This window comes from Octopus bimaculoides, chromosome 7 (assembly GCF_046866305.1).
Source record: "Octopus bimaculoides isolate indiv1 chromosome 7, ASM4686630v1, whole genome shotgun sequence".
NCBI lineage: Eukaryota > Metazoa > Mollusca > Cephalopoda > Octopoda > Octopodidae > Octopus > Octopus bimaculoides.
In genome coordinates, this window is record NC_142934.1 from 13,589,299 (window position 1) to 13,607,847 (window position 18,549).

Here is an 18,549-nt window from a genome sequence, read left to right on the forward strand (position 1 = left end):
GATGAATTTACCAAAAGAAATCATTTAAATTACAATTAATAATTAACATACTACACTAATGTTTTACTTTATTTATCTGCCAATAGCAGATCAACATTCTATGCTAAAATATCCAAACACACTGATATCAGCAACAGCATGGCAATAGTTTTGAAGAGAAGTTTCCAGAGAAACATTAAATAGAAAACATGAACATTTGTAGAACAAATATTGGAATACAGTCAGCATAACAGAGTTATATGCATTAAAAGCGAACGAACACCTGGTTCCTAATCAACACATGGCAAAAATAAATAGGTTACCAACAGACTTGCAACAATGAAATCTCCTGTGGGTGTTTTAAACAGAATTAATGGTGCTTACTTTAATATTACAAATGCAAATCAAACAGCTTCTTAACAATGTACATCGGTGAAAGCAGTTAAGAGGCACACATTTTTAAAATGAATTGGAAACTAAGATAAAGAATTGATTAAAAAAAAGTTAAAGTTTTTTGTTAAAAAAAGAAAAGAAAATTAACTATATAAACACATGAGGAAAGATATTGGATATTTTGTCTATATGGAAACTGACTTCTATTTTTACACTATCAACAGATCAGTAGAGCTTAGAAGGGAGGGAGTCCTCCAGAATAAAGAGATAATTCAGCTTTAGCTAAGATTTTATTGCATAACATTTAACTTCATTCATCTCTTGCTAGCAGAATGAAAAAGAGAGCATATATACCACCAAATGACAAAAATTTGGCCTCGGTTTATTTTTGTCTGACGAGTAAATGTCAGTATATCAAAACAGATTGTTTACTTCTAAGTTTGAGGAAAAGTCAGAATATCAAAACTAACTGTTTACTTCTATTCAAAAATTAAAAACAAATTGACATAAAAAGAATTGGGGAGGACAACATTTATGCTTTATGTACACTGTTTACATCAGTTGGAGAAGTGTCCTCGTTTTGATTGTTGCATTCACTACATTTCAGCTCCAGCCTTTTTCAGGTGTCTTGTGATTCACCTCCGTGTCTTATCTAGGAGTGGACACAGAACTTCTAGGTGACTGCACTGCATTGCTTAATGCAGTACAGTCACCTGATGTTCACTCCCAGACAAGGCACTAAGGTGAATCATAAAACACCTGAAGAAAGCTGGGGTGTACAACAGCCAAAACACAGTGAAAGCAACAATCAAGATGAGAACATCACTCTGACTAATATAAACAGTATACAATAATATATTTTCTTCATCTCACAAACGCAGAATTATGTTATTTATGTATTTCTATTCAAATAAGAAATCTTCAAACCAAAGAAGTTACTTACTCTTTGTAATTCATTAGTTTGGTCAGTGAGACTTTGTTCAAGTGATAATAATTTTTCTTGGGCATTTCCATGTTGTTGCTCGGCCTGGAAATAATATAAGAAAACAAAAAAAGAAAATTGAGATACATTAAAATAAAATAAATTGTTTACATTTTCTAATAAGTCATGGCAATAGAGAAACATACCAGTAAAAATTCCAATATTTGGTTGTTGCTTTTTAAAGCTTTTTTCTTCTTTTATATATAAAAAGCAAACCTTCAGCGCACTTTTAATTGTTCTGATGTGATACAAAAATGCTGAAGCTTGTCTAAAGCATTTAGTTAGAAACAGAGTTAAAACAAGAATTTAGTGTGTGTAGATGTATCTTTCAGAAAAGATTAAATATTTGTGTTATGCCCTTATATTACAGGTAATACTGAAAGAAAAGATTACAGGTTATTCAGTTATAAGAAAGAGAGTAAACTATTTAATTCAAGTTTCAAGGATTTATATGCTATTAACTGAAAGTAATTTAATCTCCAAAACAACCACAGCAAAGTTACTGCTGAACAACAATGAAAAGAAAAATCAACATCAAGAGTTTGGAGATGTGTTTGGAAATTTAAAATATCTAAAATAAAGGGGAAGTGAATGTGGTGAGAGAGTACAATATAAGAAAAATGGTGTGAGACGTATGATAAAAGAGAACATGCGTGATATAATTGATTGCAAGGTTAACAATTTGTAAAGAAGAATGACAAACAAATATGATTAAAAAAAAGAGAGGGTTTATGAAGGATAGAGAAGGAGCATGCAGTAATAAGATGGTGGGGTTAAACCAGGTACAAGTGGATGGTACAAAGTGTGGTGGGTGAAGTTGAGGAGAGAAATATAGGGACAGCTTTCAAGAAATTAAAAGAAATGCAAAGACACAAAGAGGTGGTGGTAGGGGCATCAAATGAGAGGCACCATAGTGGAATAGAGATGGCACAAGATGGCTAAAGTGAAAGGATAAGATCAGAATAGTGTTTCTCAATCATTTTTGCCCCATAGCTTTCTTAGAGAAAAAGAAAAAAAAAAACCATTTCACCATGAAAGGACAACATTAGCATCTAATATATACCTGGGAGCAGAATAAAATAAAAGATTTGGTTTGTCTTTTTATTATATCTTCATAAATTACACAATCTTTACAGGTGTTTCACTCGTGAATGCTAGTATGTTGTGGGATAATTGTTATGTAGGCAATTGCATAATCTCATTGAAATGTCAGTTCTCCAGAAGAAAATAATAATTAGATCGCTAGCCACTACACATTCTTTATTTTCTCTCCTTGCTGCTTTCTGTGTTCCTTTCTGTGGAAGAGCATATGCTCAAAACGTTAAAGACTTCTTCACTTCTCAAGAGTTAAACTAATACATCTGTTTGTTGTCTACACCACCTGTCTTCGTCTTTTGTTTTTTTGTAAATTCTCCCCATAATAATTCAATCCATTGTTATTTAATGATTAACACACAACATATTAATATTTGCTAGTGAAATACATGTAAAGATTGTGTAATCAATGATATAATAAAAAGATAAACTAAATCTCCTGTTTTATTCTAAAGTCAGATATATACAGCCTGTAAAGTATTCAAATGTATATAGTATCGAAAGAAAATTTGAGGACAAATCATGTTTAATACTCTTTTGGAATTTGATCATATCTGGATTTCCATGGAGTACTAAGCATTAGTTAGCTGTGTTGCTATCTCATTTGAAATACGTGTGTGTGTGTGTGTGTGTGTTCAAAAGAACTTTTAATTAAAGCCTTATTGCAGTGCCACTTACTTATGCCCCATTCTGAAGTAACCCAAGCCCCACAGATGGGGTGTGCATCCTACCTTGAGAAACACTGGATTATACGATGGAATACAATAAGGAAAAAGATAAAAGACAGGAGTAGAGTTGAAAGATGAGAGAAATGAAGAAATTGGAAAAGTAATGGAATAGAACGAAATAAAAGATGAGACAGAAATTGATAGAGGTGAGGGAGTTTAGAGAGTGAAAGATGATAAGGAATTTAAAGAATAAAAGAGAGAGAGAGAGAGAGAGAGAGAGAGAGAGAGAGAGAGAGAGAGAAAGAGAGATAGAGAACATAAAAGATACAGGAATTTGATAGAGTGAAAAGATATGAGGATGGGAAATTGCAGAGAGACAGACAAAGATGGAAGAATTTGAGGATATAAAATGAGTGGGAGAAAGTAAGAGTACATAATGTGTGGGTGAGTGGGTGAGAAAATGAAAGTAGAACAAGGAATCAGGAATAAAGAGTGATGAGATATGATGGATACAAAACAGGACATGAAAAAGAGGCAATGGGGAAGGAGAGAGAAAGGGTGGGGGAGGGGATGACAGCAATGGTGGAAAGGTAAAGTGTATGTGTTAGAATAACAGTCAGGTTGAATGAGAAAGCGGAGATGAGTACAATGGTTATAACAGTACCGTGATACAATATAGTAAGATAATTAACAAACACTGTTTACATGCACGCATACACACTGTCTGTCACTCACTCACGCACACAGTAGCATACAGAAGTTATCAGTTGATGGATTCCACCCGCCCCCAACCTTTAAAGAGATCATGAGCAATGTTAATGATTGATTAAAGAGAAAATAAAATAAATAGATAAATAAATCAAACAAGTTTATTTTTCTTTTGCTTAATTTAGTCAAACAAAAAACGAATATCTGTATACATATATATATAGATACAGATATTTATTATAATATTAAATTAGTCTTTATATTTATTTACTCATTTATTAGCATATTTACTCAAAAATGTCTTTTAAGTATATTTCGGTTGGTAATTTTTAAATGAAGATGTAATTTATTATATTTAGGTGTTTGCACAATAGTCACACTTACATATACATATATAAACATATGTATACACACACATATTAATAGTAAACAGCAGTAGTACGCAATGGTTCATCATCACATTTGACTGCAGCCACATGCATTCGAATGTGCTTCAGAAATGTCAAGATGACGGGATGAACACGACGACGACGATGGACAACAAGTTACGTTTCTAAATAAACAGTTATTTAATGGCAAAGCAATGAAAACTGTTAACCTTGGAGAACATGTCTTCATCGTGAAGATGAGTGATAACTGTGTTCAACAGTGGAGACAAGGGGTAGTCACAAGGTGGAAAATGTTTGGATAAAGAAATGAATTACAAATCAGACAATACATTAGTTGTGGGCTGTGCTACTGAATATATAGGTAGAAAAGGTGAGGTAGAACTGTTAAAAACTTTTTTATCAGAATTAACAGTGGGGTGGGACCATAGATATTATGTCAACTCTTAGAAAAACAAAGAAAGAAAAATAGCTAAGCTAACTGAAGCAGTTTGAGTCTTTAAAAGGATTTATTTACAAAACTGGTTTCACGACTCAATGAGTTTCAAAAAAAAAGTACCATGAGGTGGAGGTGAGATAGTTATGCCATGACTCAATGTTCCTCCATCCCACACTACTTTTGAAAAGCATGAAATGGTGAAACCAGTTAACAAGCCTTCTTAAAGACTGCAAGTGCATTTTCAACATCACACATATATATGTGTGTGTGTGGAGAGAGAGAGAGAGAGAGAGAGAGAGAGAGAGAAAGAGAGAGATAGAGAGAGAGAGAGAGAGAGAGAGAGAGAGAGAAAGAGAAAGAGAGATAGCGAAAGTAAAAGCCCCATAGTCTGGCATATAAAATATAATTTAGAAGAGAATGAATTAGAAAAAGTCAAGGTGGTTTGGTGCAACTATTGTTTGAATTTAACAAACAAATGAAGGGAGAACAGACAACTGATGTGTTAAAACTCATTTTATTTTCCGTTCCCTCATAATATATGGAAATAAGCTCTTTGAAGATTGCAGGCAAATGCTCCAATCAAAAATGAAAACCTGGGCCATGGGCCTATAATGAACACTGACTTCTTACAGTGTCAACTTGCAGCTGTTCCAGAAGATTATTAATGTTATTGATATCATTACTTTTTGTGAGGGGACCATGAAGACTATCTGCATAACTCCTTCCATCAGAGCAAACCTGGTATTAATGATGGGGGGAGATAACTACTTTCTTTAAACGAAGGCCTAAAGTATTAGACTACAGGACTTTGCATAACTGAAAGATTTATTAGCAAAAGCGACTTTACAGCTTTCGCTTGTAAAAGACAAAACATACTTTGATAAAATATCCAAAGTTGTTGGGAAAGCTTTGGGATTAGATATTAGTGATGAAATCAAAAACAAAAGTAACAAAGGAATGGAAGCTCATGGCATTAATTTGAGAAAAAGACCCCCTAAAGCTATTAATAGTTTTTCTTTGATCTTTTTAATGAGTTTTTCATGTCTCTTATCTTTCCCTTTATCTAATGATTGTGGCCAAGTTGGGGACTGAACCTGGAACCATGTGATTAGGAAGGAAGCTTCTTACCACACAGCCATACTTATGCTATATTGACTGTATAGATAGATAGATAGATAGATAGATAGATAGATAGACAGACAGATGGATATAGAGATAGATAGATGGATATAGAGATAGATAGATGGATATAGAGATAGATAGATGGATATAGAGATAGATAGATGGATAGATAGATAGATAGATATAGAGATAGATATAGAGATAGATAGATAGATAGATAGATAGATATAGAGATAGATAGACAGATGGATATAGAGATAGATAGATAGACAGACAGATAGATGGATATAGAGATAGATAGATGGATAGATAGATAGATAGATATAGAGATAGATAGATAGATAGATAGATAGATAGATAGAAAAATAGATAGATAGATAGATAGATAGATAATCAGTGTCATTACACACACACAAATACATTATTTTTAATCTTGCCAGCTGAGCTGAATATGCTTTGCTAAGGAGGTCCAATAAGCCCAAAACAGGTTTGTAGCTTTCACCAGTTGACTTTAAAGACCAGATCCATTCCAATCTGCATTGTCTACATGGTCCAAAGACTTTCACGAACTGATTTTATTAGGGATTAATTGCTCTTGCTTGTATTTGCATTCTTGTGTATTAACTCTCTCTCTCTCCTAGAGGAAGCTTTTACTTGCTAATTGCTTGGATAATCTTAGCTGAAGTTTCTGTTTCTTTTAATTCCCTATATTACATATGTGAAGCCCCTACCACTTCAGACCAGACAAGCAAGAGCCATACAAATGTAAGTGCTGTTTGTGGGTGTGAGCATAAGATTGAAGAGGTTGATGCGAAGAATAAACATTAGTTATTAAAGAGACATAACATCCAATCTTCTTTGACAAGAAAACAAAATGGTGTTAAATAAATAAATAAACAATGACAACAGCAGTGTTAAAACACAATGCTTAATCTGAATATATTTATGTAGATATTCCAGTTGTCTTCAATTTTTATTTTCGAGTGAAAAAAAAAAGAAGATAATAATAACAATATGAAATATATAATATACAGCTTAAATGTGGAAATCTAAACATTCAATAGACAGCATTAGAAAAGATTATGAGGAACACTACCAGGTTCCATGCACTAAAATGGAGCAGTGATGACTACGAATAGTGATGTGCCCTTACACACACTGATTGTGCCCTTACATTGACTGATTATTACAAAAAGGTGGCCCTTGGAAAAATGAAATAACATGATAATTGAAACCTTCCCAGATTAAATAAACTTTTATTGTCAGTTGAACTTGAAATCAAGGAAATGTTTTGCAGGTCAGAACAGCAAAAAAATATATATGTGAATATATATATATACACACACACACATATATATATATATATATATATATATATATATATATATATATATATATATATATATATATATATATATATATATATATATATAACCCAAACATTGTTTAAGAAAATATTAGTAAATTTCTTATTTCATTTTTTTCCCTCCCTTCCTCTTTTTTTATTACAAAAAATTTTTAATGAGATAGAGATAAACTATCTTCTGGATATATGCTGCAATATGCTTATATTCTTATTGCACAGATAATGAGAAATGTATATTTTTTCTGCAACCAATTCAACTTAGTTTTGAGACACTAAGAAGAAAAATTCTTTTAAAAGACAATTAGCTTATCACAGCCTTTATACATATGTGTATATATATATATATGCTTTTATCACTAATGAATTATATGATCAAAGTTTTGTACTTTTGATACACTAATATATCTCTAAGGCTGAAAAATAAACAGTGTTAACTGATAAACGGAAATTCTTTTGAAGATGAAAAAAACCTTAATTTGATCAAATGCATTTTATATTTATATTTCATGTGTTGCATTTTGCATGCCTTGTAGACTATGCATTTTATACAAACTACAGCCAATGAATGTCTGTAGTATAACTGAAGATATCTCTAATTGTTTCATCTCAATGGAATATCACATAGCTGGAGAGAAGAAAAAATGTTTTCCTGTTATAAGACTGAGATTCTATGTGGAAATCATACTTATTATGCTAATTTCTATTTTTCCAATTGTTTTGTCAATTGTACATTGTTCAAAACAGATGCACACCTTGTTGGGAGTCAGTGAAAGATGGTGTAAAAAACACAAACAGGCTCAGCAGAAGTGGAGTACTCACCTGAGATCCTCTAGCATTCTAGTGATAAGAAAAAATACTTGTTAACCTTGGCTAATATTTAGTGATAGCAAATCAACTCATACACCAGTCAAGGTTTTTAGGCACATAAATATGGGTTGGTTCTGGAGTGGACAATCGATATAGGTTGGACAAATGGTATTTGCAAATGTCTCCAATGTTGCTACCAGTCTACCATTATTTAGCATTCCCAGAATACCAGTGGAAAGTGGAACAGGTTCATTAAACACTTTGATAAAGAATATTCACAATAACATTTTAATTCCATCCTCTTCCAATAGTAAAGTGCTCCTTTGATTGTTGCTATTTTGAACCGCAGAATTCATAATGAAAATAAAACAGCTCGAAGGCACTAATTGAAAGTGCCTGAGAAATAAACTGCAGCACTTGTAATTACAAACTGTAATGGGAACTGTTTCTACAGGAAAAAATTTAGAGCACAAGCAGCTAATGCTATTCTTATATTTTGATTCATGAAACTGCACTTAACCTGCCAGAGAGAAGGGTATGATGCTGCACCATGAGCAGAAGAGGAGTCTTAACACTGTGAGCGAAAGCAAAATAATAGAATTTGTAGAGAAATCAGTCCAATGCCTGCTCTTATTGATCTACCAATATATTTGCTTCCTAATTGAGCAAACTAGAAAGAGTGCAATTGCTAGTCTTTCAATTAATTTAACATAGAGTTAATATAGAAAATTGTCTAAGAATCATAGTAGCCGGAACTTGTTTTATTCTCGTATTATTAATGTAATAACCTACAACTATTGAAATCATATTCCCCCCTTTTGTGGGCATTGGTTACTTTCAATATATGAGTTAAGCTAATAAAAACTGCATCAATTAAACAGAGCAGGAAAAAACTGTGAATTAAATATCACTATTCAAATTTCAGGTTTTGTTTCATGAAACTTCAAGTCAGAAACCACCTGCAGTATGAAATTTTAGAATAGATTGGGCTAATGCTATACAAAGATTGATATTTTACAGATAATTGTACTTAATAATTGGTGTTGGGAAATTTTAACGAATATATTTTCAATACAGCCAGCAGTTACTTATATGGAAATATGGAGAAAGAAAATTACCTAAAGCAATATCAATATTATTAATTTTTTTTTATTTACATATTTTGAAGAATATCAATAAATTACTTTGTGGCTTACAGAAGGGTTTGTTATTTTCCATACAGTATTCTGTCTAATTATTTCTTTGGCTTTCCTTTTGAAGATGGCAGTACTTTTTAATTTGATCAAATGTAGTGTAATGTATTTTTATACAAGGTTCTTTTTCTTTTTCAAATTAAAATATAAGATGATAATTACTGAATATTTATTTTATTACAGAGATTTAATGATTATTTATATTGTATTGAATTTAATAAAAAAAAATATCTCATATGGTTTAAGGAGGGGGACACACACATCTTTTGTGTTTTTCTATTACTTTAACTCCAAAAAAATCATTTAATTTATAAACTTTTATATTATTATTACAATGTTCAAACCTACATTTTAAGTGAAACCTAAAGTTTTATATCCTAATTCAGATTTATGAATGATAGCATATATATACCTAGCTATAGCTTGTATGACAGGAAATATCAAACAAAACTATTTCATTTAACACTGTTTTGATTATTTTCTTTTGTAAAGCAATATTTGCATTTTTAGCTTTCATATTTTATCTTTATACTTTCATACAAATAAAATATTTTTACCCCTGCATTATCACCATCTGAGACAACTGTCTGATATGCATTTTGTACTGAGAGACCTTCAAGCTCAGTCACAGTGTACAGTCATACATATTTTATACATTATCAGATATGGATAGTTGTTAACTAAAAGGATTTTTCATAATAGTAGCATGCTGAGAATTTATTAAATATTAATGCTACATCAAAAACCTAAAGCCAGACCAATTTCAATTTTGATTGATTCCAAATTGTCATGTGTAATGTAACCTCCTGGAGAACTGAGTTGATTCCTTTGTACTTAGAGGACAATACGTTTGAATACAGGTACTATCTTAGTAGAAGTATTTAGATATAATTAATCCTCACATTAAGAGCTTTTAACTTCTAAAGTTTTCTTTTAGTAACTATGTACCTAATTTAGACACTGAATATGAGTTTTCCAAATAATCATACTTCCCAAGAGTAATATGACTGATTCTAAATAGAGAATAGGATCCATAAAACATGTGAGAATAAACAAGTCTCATAGGTAATTTGTGGGAATCCTGAAAATATTGACAACAACAGTTAGAACTGGTGCCAACGATCCAGTGTACAATCATGAATACAGAGAATGTCTCCATCTTGAATTTTATATTTTAATCTATACAGAGTTTGAGCGTTTAATATCTAATTGTGATAATAATTAAACAGAAAAAAATATATTAACTTCTTTCTAATTTTGTAAACTTTAGCTAATCAAATTAGTTTATAAACTAATTAAAAACAAAAAAAAAAATTGAAAAACATGGTACAAAAATGATTAAAAATATATTGGAAAAGTTTTAAAATTGAAGACTTTCATTATGAGAGAAAACCCAAATGTGGATAATATGGTTGGAAAAGAAAGGAGAAAATAGCTTGTCCTTACCTGATTAAGAGCTTCCATTCGCTGTGCGAGTTCAGCCTCTACTGTTGGTAGAGCTTCTGCCTTACGTAACGATTGCTGCAGTTTCTGTTCTGACAATTCTAATTTTTCTTGAATAACTCTTATTTTTTCTTCACTCTGGAAAAATAAGAGGGTTGGGTACAAAATAAAGATATGTTAAAAATTAGTGTTTTTTTTTTTTAAATTTCAATTGAAATATGAAGTAACAACAAGAGATAGGGAGTACAATATCGTTTGGGAGAAGCATGGAGTTAAAGAATCACACACTAGATTTATGGTGAGTGGAAGTGTTTTACAAAGTGCATATATTATTTTTTAGAAGCACCATAACCAGTACAAATGAAAGTGTGGCGTTATGGTTTAAGAAGTCTGCTTCACAACCACATGGTCATAGTTTTGTTCACAATGTATGGCACCCACAGCAAGTGTTTTCTATCATAGCCTCAGATTGACCAAAGACATATAAGTGGAATTTGGTAGTATGAACCTGTGTGAAAGCCTGTTGAGTATCTCAATATGGAATTGGAGAAATCATCAACATGCTGCTGCCGCCATCTAAGACACATAGTAATTGCTTATAAACCAGACATTACAGAATATGGCATGAAGCATCAACTTCTGTACCACAGAACCAGCTGAACATTTGATATTTGTACTGATTGCTGACATTGCAGAATAATGCTGTTCTATAAATGTTTAACAAATAGAAAATAAATTTATGTCTGACAACAGACTATAAAATAAATAGGAATTCATGTGTTTCGTCTGAAAGATTCATCTAAAAATTTCCTCTAATAGCTCTTATTGATAAACTAACACCTACATGATGATGATGATGATGATATTTAATACTATTTTTCAAGTGGAACTGTTGATCTAATTGAACAATTTACAGAATTTTACACAAATAAATTAATTAAAACAGTTAATTGAAAGTTTTCCATAATTTCATTACAGAACTTACCAGTTAATAAAAGCAACAATTTATCAAGAATAAAAGCATCCACTTATATTATATACTACTTATAAGCATATTGATTATTTATTGGTTCAGTTGATTGATTTTGACACTAAATGTACATTCAACACTTAAAACATTTAATCGTAGAATATAATTTTAAAAAAATATTTTTGCTTTAAAATCAACCAATACTGCTATAACAGTTTTGGAAATATTTTCTTTTTCTTTTTTTTTTTTTTAAAATAAATATTTTGATAATAATCTTATCACAACATAAAAATATTATATGCAATATGATTGATGAAAAAAATGAGAAGCAAAACTGGCCGAGACCAAAGAGAGATGCACAGCAAATTCCCAAAGCCTGGCATAATCTATGAAGCTTGTGTGATGTCTCTTGAGTAAGCTCACCAATTATTACACCTGCAAATTAACTTAAATAAACTACGAGAAAGACTGCAGAAGTTAAATTAAATAAGAACTTTAATACAAAGTTTAACTTCACTGTTTTCTACTACATCAAATGGAACATTTAAATATGGTTTAGCACTAATTTAGGTGAAAAAAAAAACTTTTTAAAAAATCTATTATTTTCTATACTGATCAAATTAAACAACTTTTATGGAAAACCATGAGGAAAAAAAATATAGATTGTTTTAATGGAATTTGATTTAAAAAGTGAAAGACAGATGGGAGAAAATGAACAGCAAAAAGATATATTACAGTTTCAGATACTTTAAAAATCTTTCTTTTCGAAAAAAAACTTTGATAGACTTTTTAAAATATTAGGTAAAAGTGCTTAAAAAGTGGGTTTACTAAAAGATACAGAGACAGGTTATTTTTACTCACACATATACCTAGAGCAAATGATAAATAACACTTCTTAAATCCTTGTATCTGTATTGCTCAACCACAAAGACCACTACAAGATGGTCCTTGGTGTATTACTGGTTATCAATTTATGACTTCTGGAAGGCAGTGAGCTGGCAGAAACGTTAGCACACCAGGCAAAATGCTTAGTGGTATTTTGTCTATATGTTCTGAGTTCAAATTCTGCCAAGGTTGACTTTGCTTTCCATCCATTCAGGGTCGATAAATTAAGTACCAGTTGCGTACTGGGGTCAATATAATCGACTGGCCTCCTCCCCAAAAATTTTGGGCCTTGTGCCTGGAGTAGAAAAGCTTAGTGGTATTTCTTTTGGCTTTTTGTGTTCTAAATCCAAATCCCACTGAAGTCAATTCTACCAGTCATCCTTTCAGGGTCGTTAAAATAAGTAGCAGTCAAATACTCAGGTCGATATAATCAACTACCACCCCACCTCACTAAACTTGCTGGCCTTGTACCAAAATTTGAAAGAATTATTACTATCATCATCATGATAATAATGGTCAATAATAATAATAATAATAATAATATTAATAATGATAATAATTCCAGAAGTGTCTTATTAATACATGGTGATAACATCTGGCACCTTATCAAAGAATGTTATTATGAAACAAGAAATCAATATACTTAGACTGAATATGGAAAACTTGTGTGAGAAAAAAAATATTTATCTTAAAAGTTAATTGATTATTATTAATCAGCTATAGTCATCTTTTCTTTTCCTTTTTTTCTTTTTCCAATCAGAACAGAAAGTATAGTAAAAGATGCATACAGCTATTGGCTCAAAGATTTTACATGATGATAATAATACTAATAATAATAATAATAATAATAATAATAATAATAATAGCAGCAACAATACTGCTGATCAAATGTTAAACAATATGTAACCAGCCAAACAGACGCTGAGTTGACCATCTGAGCAACTCATCAAAGCCTTTACCTGCTGCAGTAAACATCTATTCACTTGCTTCACAGGTTTACGTTGGAAAGATCATAATAAAGGCCAATTGATAAAGAGAGAGGGAGAGAGAGATATGAAACCAGGAACGGTATTCAATTGCAAAATTGTGCAAAGGGAGAGAGGTGGTGGCCGGCGGGGGAGGGGTTCTGTTGGAAAAATAATGAGAAGTCATAGCAAAAATGAAAATAACAATGTGGGAATTTTTCTCATAAACAGAGTAAAAGAAAAAGTTTCTGAACAATTAATTCAAAGGAGAAAACGGTAAAGATAAGTAAGCGCAAAAGAGATGGGTAACTTACAGCCTTTAACTGCGATTCTTTTGAGGCGAGTTCATTTTCTAATTTATCATTCAAGTCATGTAAAGACGTGGACTCCCTCTGAGCATTAATATACCGTTTTTCTAAAGTTGCTATTCTTTCTTCTTGATCTTCTTTTTGTGCAACAGACTGCAAGGAAGATGAATAAGGGGGTGAAAAAACATATTATAGTTCATACATACATAATGCTAAAAAAAAACAAACAAAAAAAAAATATATATATAACAATAATAATGATGATGATGATGTTGATAAAAATAAATGAATGAATTAAGAATGTTCCAATCCTGATCATCATTTGTTTTGTTTTTTTCTTTCTATTTTGAGGTACAATATTTATAGGACCACACTACAGAATATAATCTTTACTCTTTTAAGACAGCAGTGTAAGTTGAGGGAGGTTCAGTTGCTATATCTAGCAGGTTGAAGTGACATTATTATTACCTCCACCTTAGCGAAGGTGGAGGTATTGTTTTCAGTCTTGCTTGTTTGTTTCTTTGTCCGTGGACAAGATATTCCAAGAACTGCTGGATGGATTCGGATGAAACTTTCAGGGATGTTTGCCCTTGTGTCTGGCACAAACTGATTAGATTTTGGGACCGATTCAGTACTGGACAAGGATTCTGGATTATTTTTCCGGTTTTTTAACTTAATTTTTGAGAGTGGTCGGGTTCATTTTTAGTATTCTCGTTTGTGAGAGCAGTCCAGTTTATTTCAGATATTCTCATTTTTAAAATCTTCTCTGGCTAATCATTGAGAGGACATTGGTGTTGCCTTGGCAGAGGTTTGCACTCTGAGTGGTCTTATTATTATCATTATTATTATGATCATCATCATAGTAGTTTAAGTTGACTACTTTTACATAACTTCAAAATTTTTGCATGGGTAGGAGTGACTGTGTGGTAAGTAGTTTGCTTACCAACCACATGGTTCCAGGTTCAGTCCCACTGCATGGCACCGTGGGCCGATGAAAGCCTTGTGAATGGAGTTGGTAGACAGAAACTGAAAGAAGCCCGTCGTATATATGTATATATATACATGTATATGTGTGTGTGTGTTTGTCCCCTCAACATCACTTGACAACCAATGCTGGTGTGTTTACGTCCTCGTAACCTAGCGGTTCGGCAAAAGAGACCGATAAAGTGTGTGTGTGTATGTGTGTGTATACATACATACACGTATGTGTATGTATATTTTGCAAACATACACACACATATATCATATGCCAGCATGGAAGGTGGATGTTAAACGATAATGATGTATGTATGTATGTATGTATGTATATATGTATGCGTGTGTGTGTGTGTGTGTGTCTATTTACATTTTGATGCTGCAAGTGGTGGTGTTTTCACTGCCCGCACACCTCAAACCTTCATAGACATGTGAAATAAGAGACCCAGAGATCCATTATTTGAAAAACAGGTAAGGGTTAGTGTCAGGGAGGATAGTAAAATAATGCCCCAATAATGCATTCAGCTGGATGCCAAATAAGTGTGTGTGTGTGTGTGTGTGTGTGTGTGTGTGTGTGTGTAAATATAAAGATTGTGTTATAGGTTCTATGTAATGAATACTGAAACATCTCCAGCAGAAAAGCCAAGCATGCCAGATTCAATATGGTGAATAATATTACATCCCAATGAAGTTAAACACATTCACATTATCTGCTGCTGAGTTTAAGCATTAAGTATTATGTAAATAATTCTGTACAACGAAACTCTCAATTACATTTGTAAGAAATAATCCAAGAAGAAAATATCAATAAAATTCCAAATAGGAACTGCTAGTATTTTGGAATATCGAGTAAGAATACGATGCAAATGAGACAAATTACTAAGTACAGTTAGATATTTTCCTTAAGAAACATAAAGAGGGGAGGGGAGGGGGGGGGGGTAATTTTACTAATATAAGAATTAAACTTTAAAAACTTTATGAGAAGAATGTACACGGAATCAAACAACAAAGGAACTTACTCCTGGTATTATAAATTCAAAGGAACCGGCTGATGATATTAGAAAATTGTAAAATTGAACAACTGTATATTGTAGATAGGTATGTATATGTCGTTGATGCAGGTTGTGTAGCTAAGAAGCTCATTTTGCAATCAGGTGATTTGGGGTTCAATCCTACTGAGTGCCATCTTGGGCCAAGTGTCTTTTACTATAGATTCAATCAAAAAATGTTAAGTGAGTGAATCTTTTAGACAGAAACTGTGCAGAAGCACACATAGTGTGTGTGTGTGTGTGTGTGTGTGTGTGTGTGTGTGTGTGTGTGTGTGTGTGTGTGTGTGTGTGTGTGTGTGTGTGTGTATGTGTGTGTGTGATAGCTTTGCAACTTAATGGTACAGCAAAAAGAAACTGCTGGAATAACTGTCAAGCATAAAATATGTCTTGGGATTGATTTGATTGATTAAATTCTTTTGAGGCAGAACCCCAGCAGCCCAATGAAGGAAATGAGTAAAACACAAAAATGTGTGTGTACACATATATACACAAATATGAGCATACCTATACATACACAAACAAATATACAGGCTGCAGAAAACAACATGCAGTTAAATGCGGAAAAATTTTCAAATGCTGTCTTGAAGAATCAAATCTGAAATACCCTCTCATCCAAAATCAACAATTCCATTTTATGATAGTCTGCATTAGTAATTTAACAGTCAGAATGAAGACAGTGCAGACTAGAATTGCAATTCTATGCAAAAGTCAAGAAGCATCTTCATATGTAATGTAGTCCCAGATGGCTACGAAGTTGTTCCCTTTATCAGCATTATATACACTCTATTTGTGTGTGTGTGAGAGAGAGAGAGAGAGAGAGAGTGCATGTGAGTGCATGAGAGAGAGAAAGTGAGACAGTGTGTTTGTGATGGAGAGTGGGATACTTATTGATTTTTGATCAAAATGCAACTAAGATTTCTAAATGATGGCATTTGCTTCAAAGAAGCTCTTACATTGAATTATGCAACTTTTCAGTCCATTAAAAAAAATATATACTAAATTATTTCACTTTGAAAGAAAGAAAATAATAATAATAATAATGAAAAAAAAAAAAAAAAAAGAGTTTTGCATTTATACCACCGACTGTTATTTTGGTGAAACAGCAGTTTCGCATATCATTAGCTTAAAAAGGAATTAAATTCTTTACATTTTCATTTAAATCCAAAAATCACAGAGGGGAGAAACTCAAGTATATCGATGATTAAAAACATTTTCTAAGAATTATTTAGAAAATGAAATTGTAGACAAAACTTTAAAAAAAAATTTTAATATAATATGATGAAATATAAACCCCTTCCGTGCAATGATGGTGGTGGTATGATATACGTGTACACCAAACACATACATAATAACATGACACACACATTCAAACCTTTCAATATGTGAAAGAGGAAAAGGTGATGCAAACCATCTTCAGACTTATTCCACCCAAGAAGCCTGAACATTATTCTGAGCAAAAGGCTGCATATTATCACCTTTGAGATTAGTTACGTCACAATCTGCTTTCATCGCGAGTCAAATGAAGATGCATTTACAAATAGTCTATCCAATTAGTATTAGCCACTGGCAAAATTATTCATTATCTGTACCACAAAACACAGCAAAGATATTTAAAATTTTCTTTTTTTTTTTTTTTGCATGGACATTTATACCAAGAAATAAAAAGAATGAAATACACACACACACACACACACACACACACACACACACACACACACACATAAAACATTCATTCCAGTACAACCAACTCTACAGCATTCATTTAATCTATGGAAACTGATTCATAGAGTTTCTAAGAAATTATGAGTTTTTAACTAGGATTAGAAATCACCAAATAAAATGTGTTCAGCAAAAATTGCCATGATGCCTTCCATGCCGAAAACAATCTGTAAAACTTTTAGCAAGGTTAACAAAATTAGGGCTAAGTTAGTTAAGAGAAATTCTATTAGATTAAGTACATTTTAATCTTAAGAAGCAACGATGGAAGCTTGTCCCTTGCAGCCAACAAAGAAGTATGAATTTCAGTAAATATTTTGATAAAGGTCATCTGAACTAAGTGGAAAGCTGAAACAGTCAAGATGAGTAAAAGAACATCAAAAAGGAATACACAGTAGATTTGCCTAGCGTATTATTACTTATAATTCAGATCAGTGATGAGATTGACCATATTGAATATTTTTCAAAGGAAAAAAATAAAGAAAATTGTGCAATTCCTTTATAGTCATTTAGACATGAAAGACAACCTGGGAAATATATCTTCTTGAGAGAAAAGCTGAACATTAGAAGCATCAGTTGTGGCGTGCAAGAGAGACGATTGCGCTGGTATGGACATGTGGTGAGAATGGAGGAGGATAGCTGCGTGAAAAAGTGCCACACCCTAACAGTTGAGGGAACCCGTGGAAGAGGTAGGCCCAGGAAGACCTGGGCTGAGGTGGTGAGGCAAGACCTTCGTACATTGGGCCTCACCGAGGCGATGACTACGGACCGAGACCTTTGGAAATGGGCTGTGCGTGAGAAGACCCGGCAAGCCAAGTAAGATCGTTGCCAGTGCCCCTGGACTGGTTCTTGTGCGGGTGGCACATGAGATGCACCATTTTGAGCGTGGCCGTTGCCAGTACCGCCTGACTGGCTCCTGTAGGATTTTCGAGCGAGATCGTTGCCAGTGCCCCTGGACTGGCTTGTGCGGGTGGCACATAAAAGACACCATTTCGAGCGTGGCCGTTTTCGTGCGGGTGACACGTAAAAGCACCCACTACACTCTCTGAGTGGTTGGCGTTAGGAAGGGCATCCAGCTGTAGAAACTCTGCCAAATCAGA

General features: G+C 32.8%; 1 protein-coding gene across 26 annotated transcripts in view; it reads right to left on the reverse strand.

Annotated features, from left to right (window-relative positions):
• The window catches only part of LOC106869751 (liprin-alpha-1), a 323,446-nt gene that overhangs the window by 95,573 nt on the left and 209,324 nt on the right, over window positions 1-18,549 (reverse strand). For 16 of the 26 annotated variants that reach the window (XR_016242521.1, XR_016242520.1, XR_016242519.1 and 13 more), the window contains 3 exons: window positions 13,716-13,862; window positions 10,585-10,719; window positions 1,316-1,399 (listed from right to left, as the gene is read on the reverse strand). Coding sequence is in view for 22 of the 26 variants with exons in the window: in XM_089354797.1 (XP_089210923.1) it covers window positions 1,316-1,399; window positions 10,585-10,719; window positions 13,716-13,862 (366 nt within the window). In the remaining 4 variants the exon portion in view is untranslated. Of the gene's footprint in view, window positions 1-1,315; window positions 1,400-7,957; window positions 7,976-10,584; window positions 10,720-13,715; window positions 13,863-18,549 lie in introns of all 26 variants that reach the window. The other 10 variants (XR_016242518.1, XM_089354782.1, XM_089354791.1 and 7 more) reach the window with 1 other exon arrangement.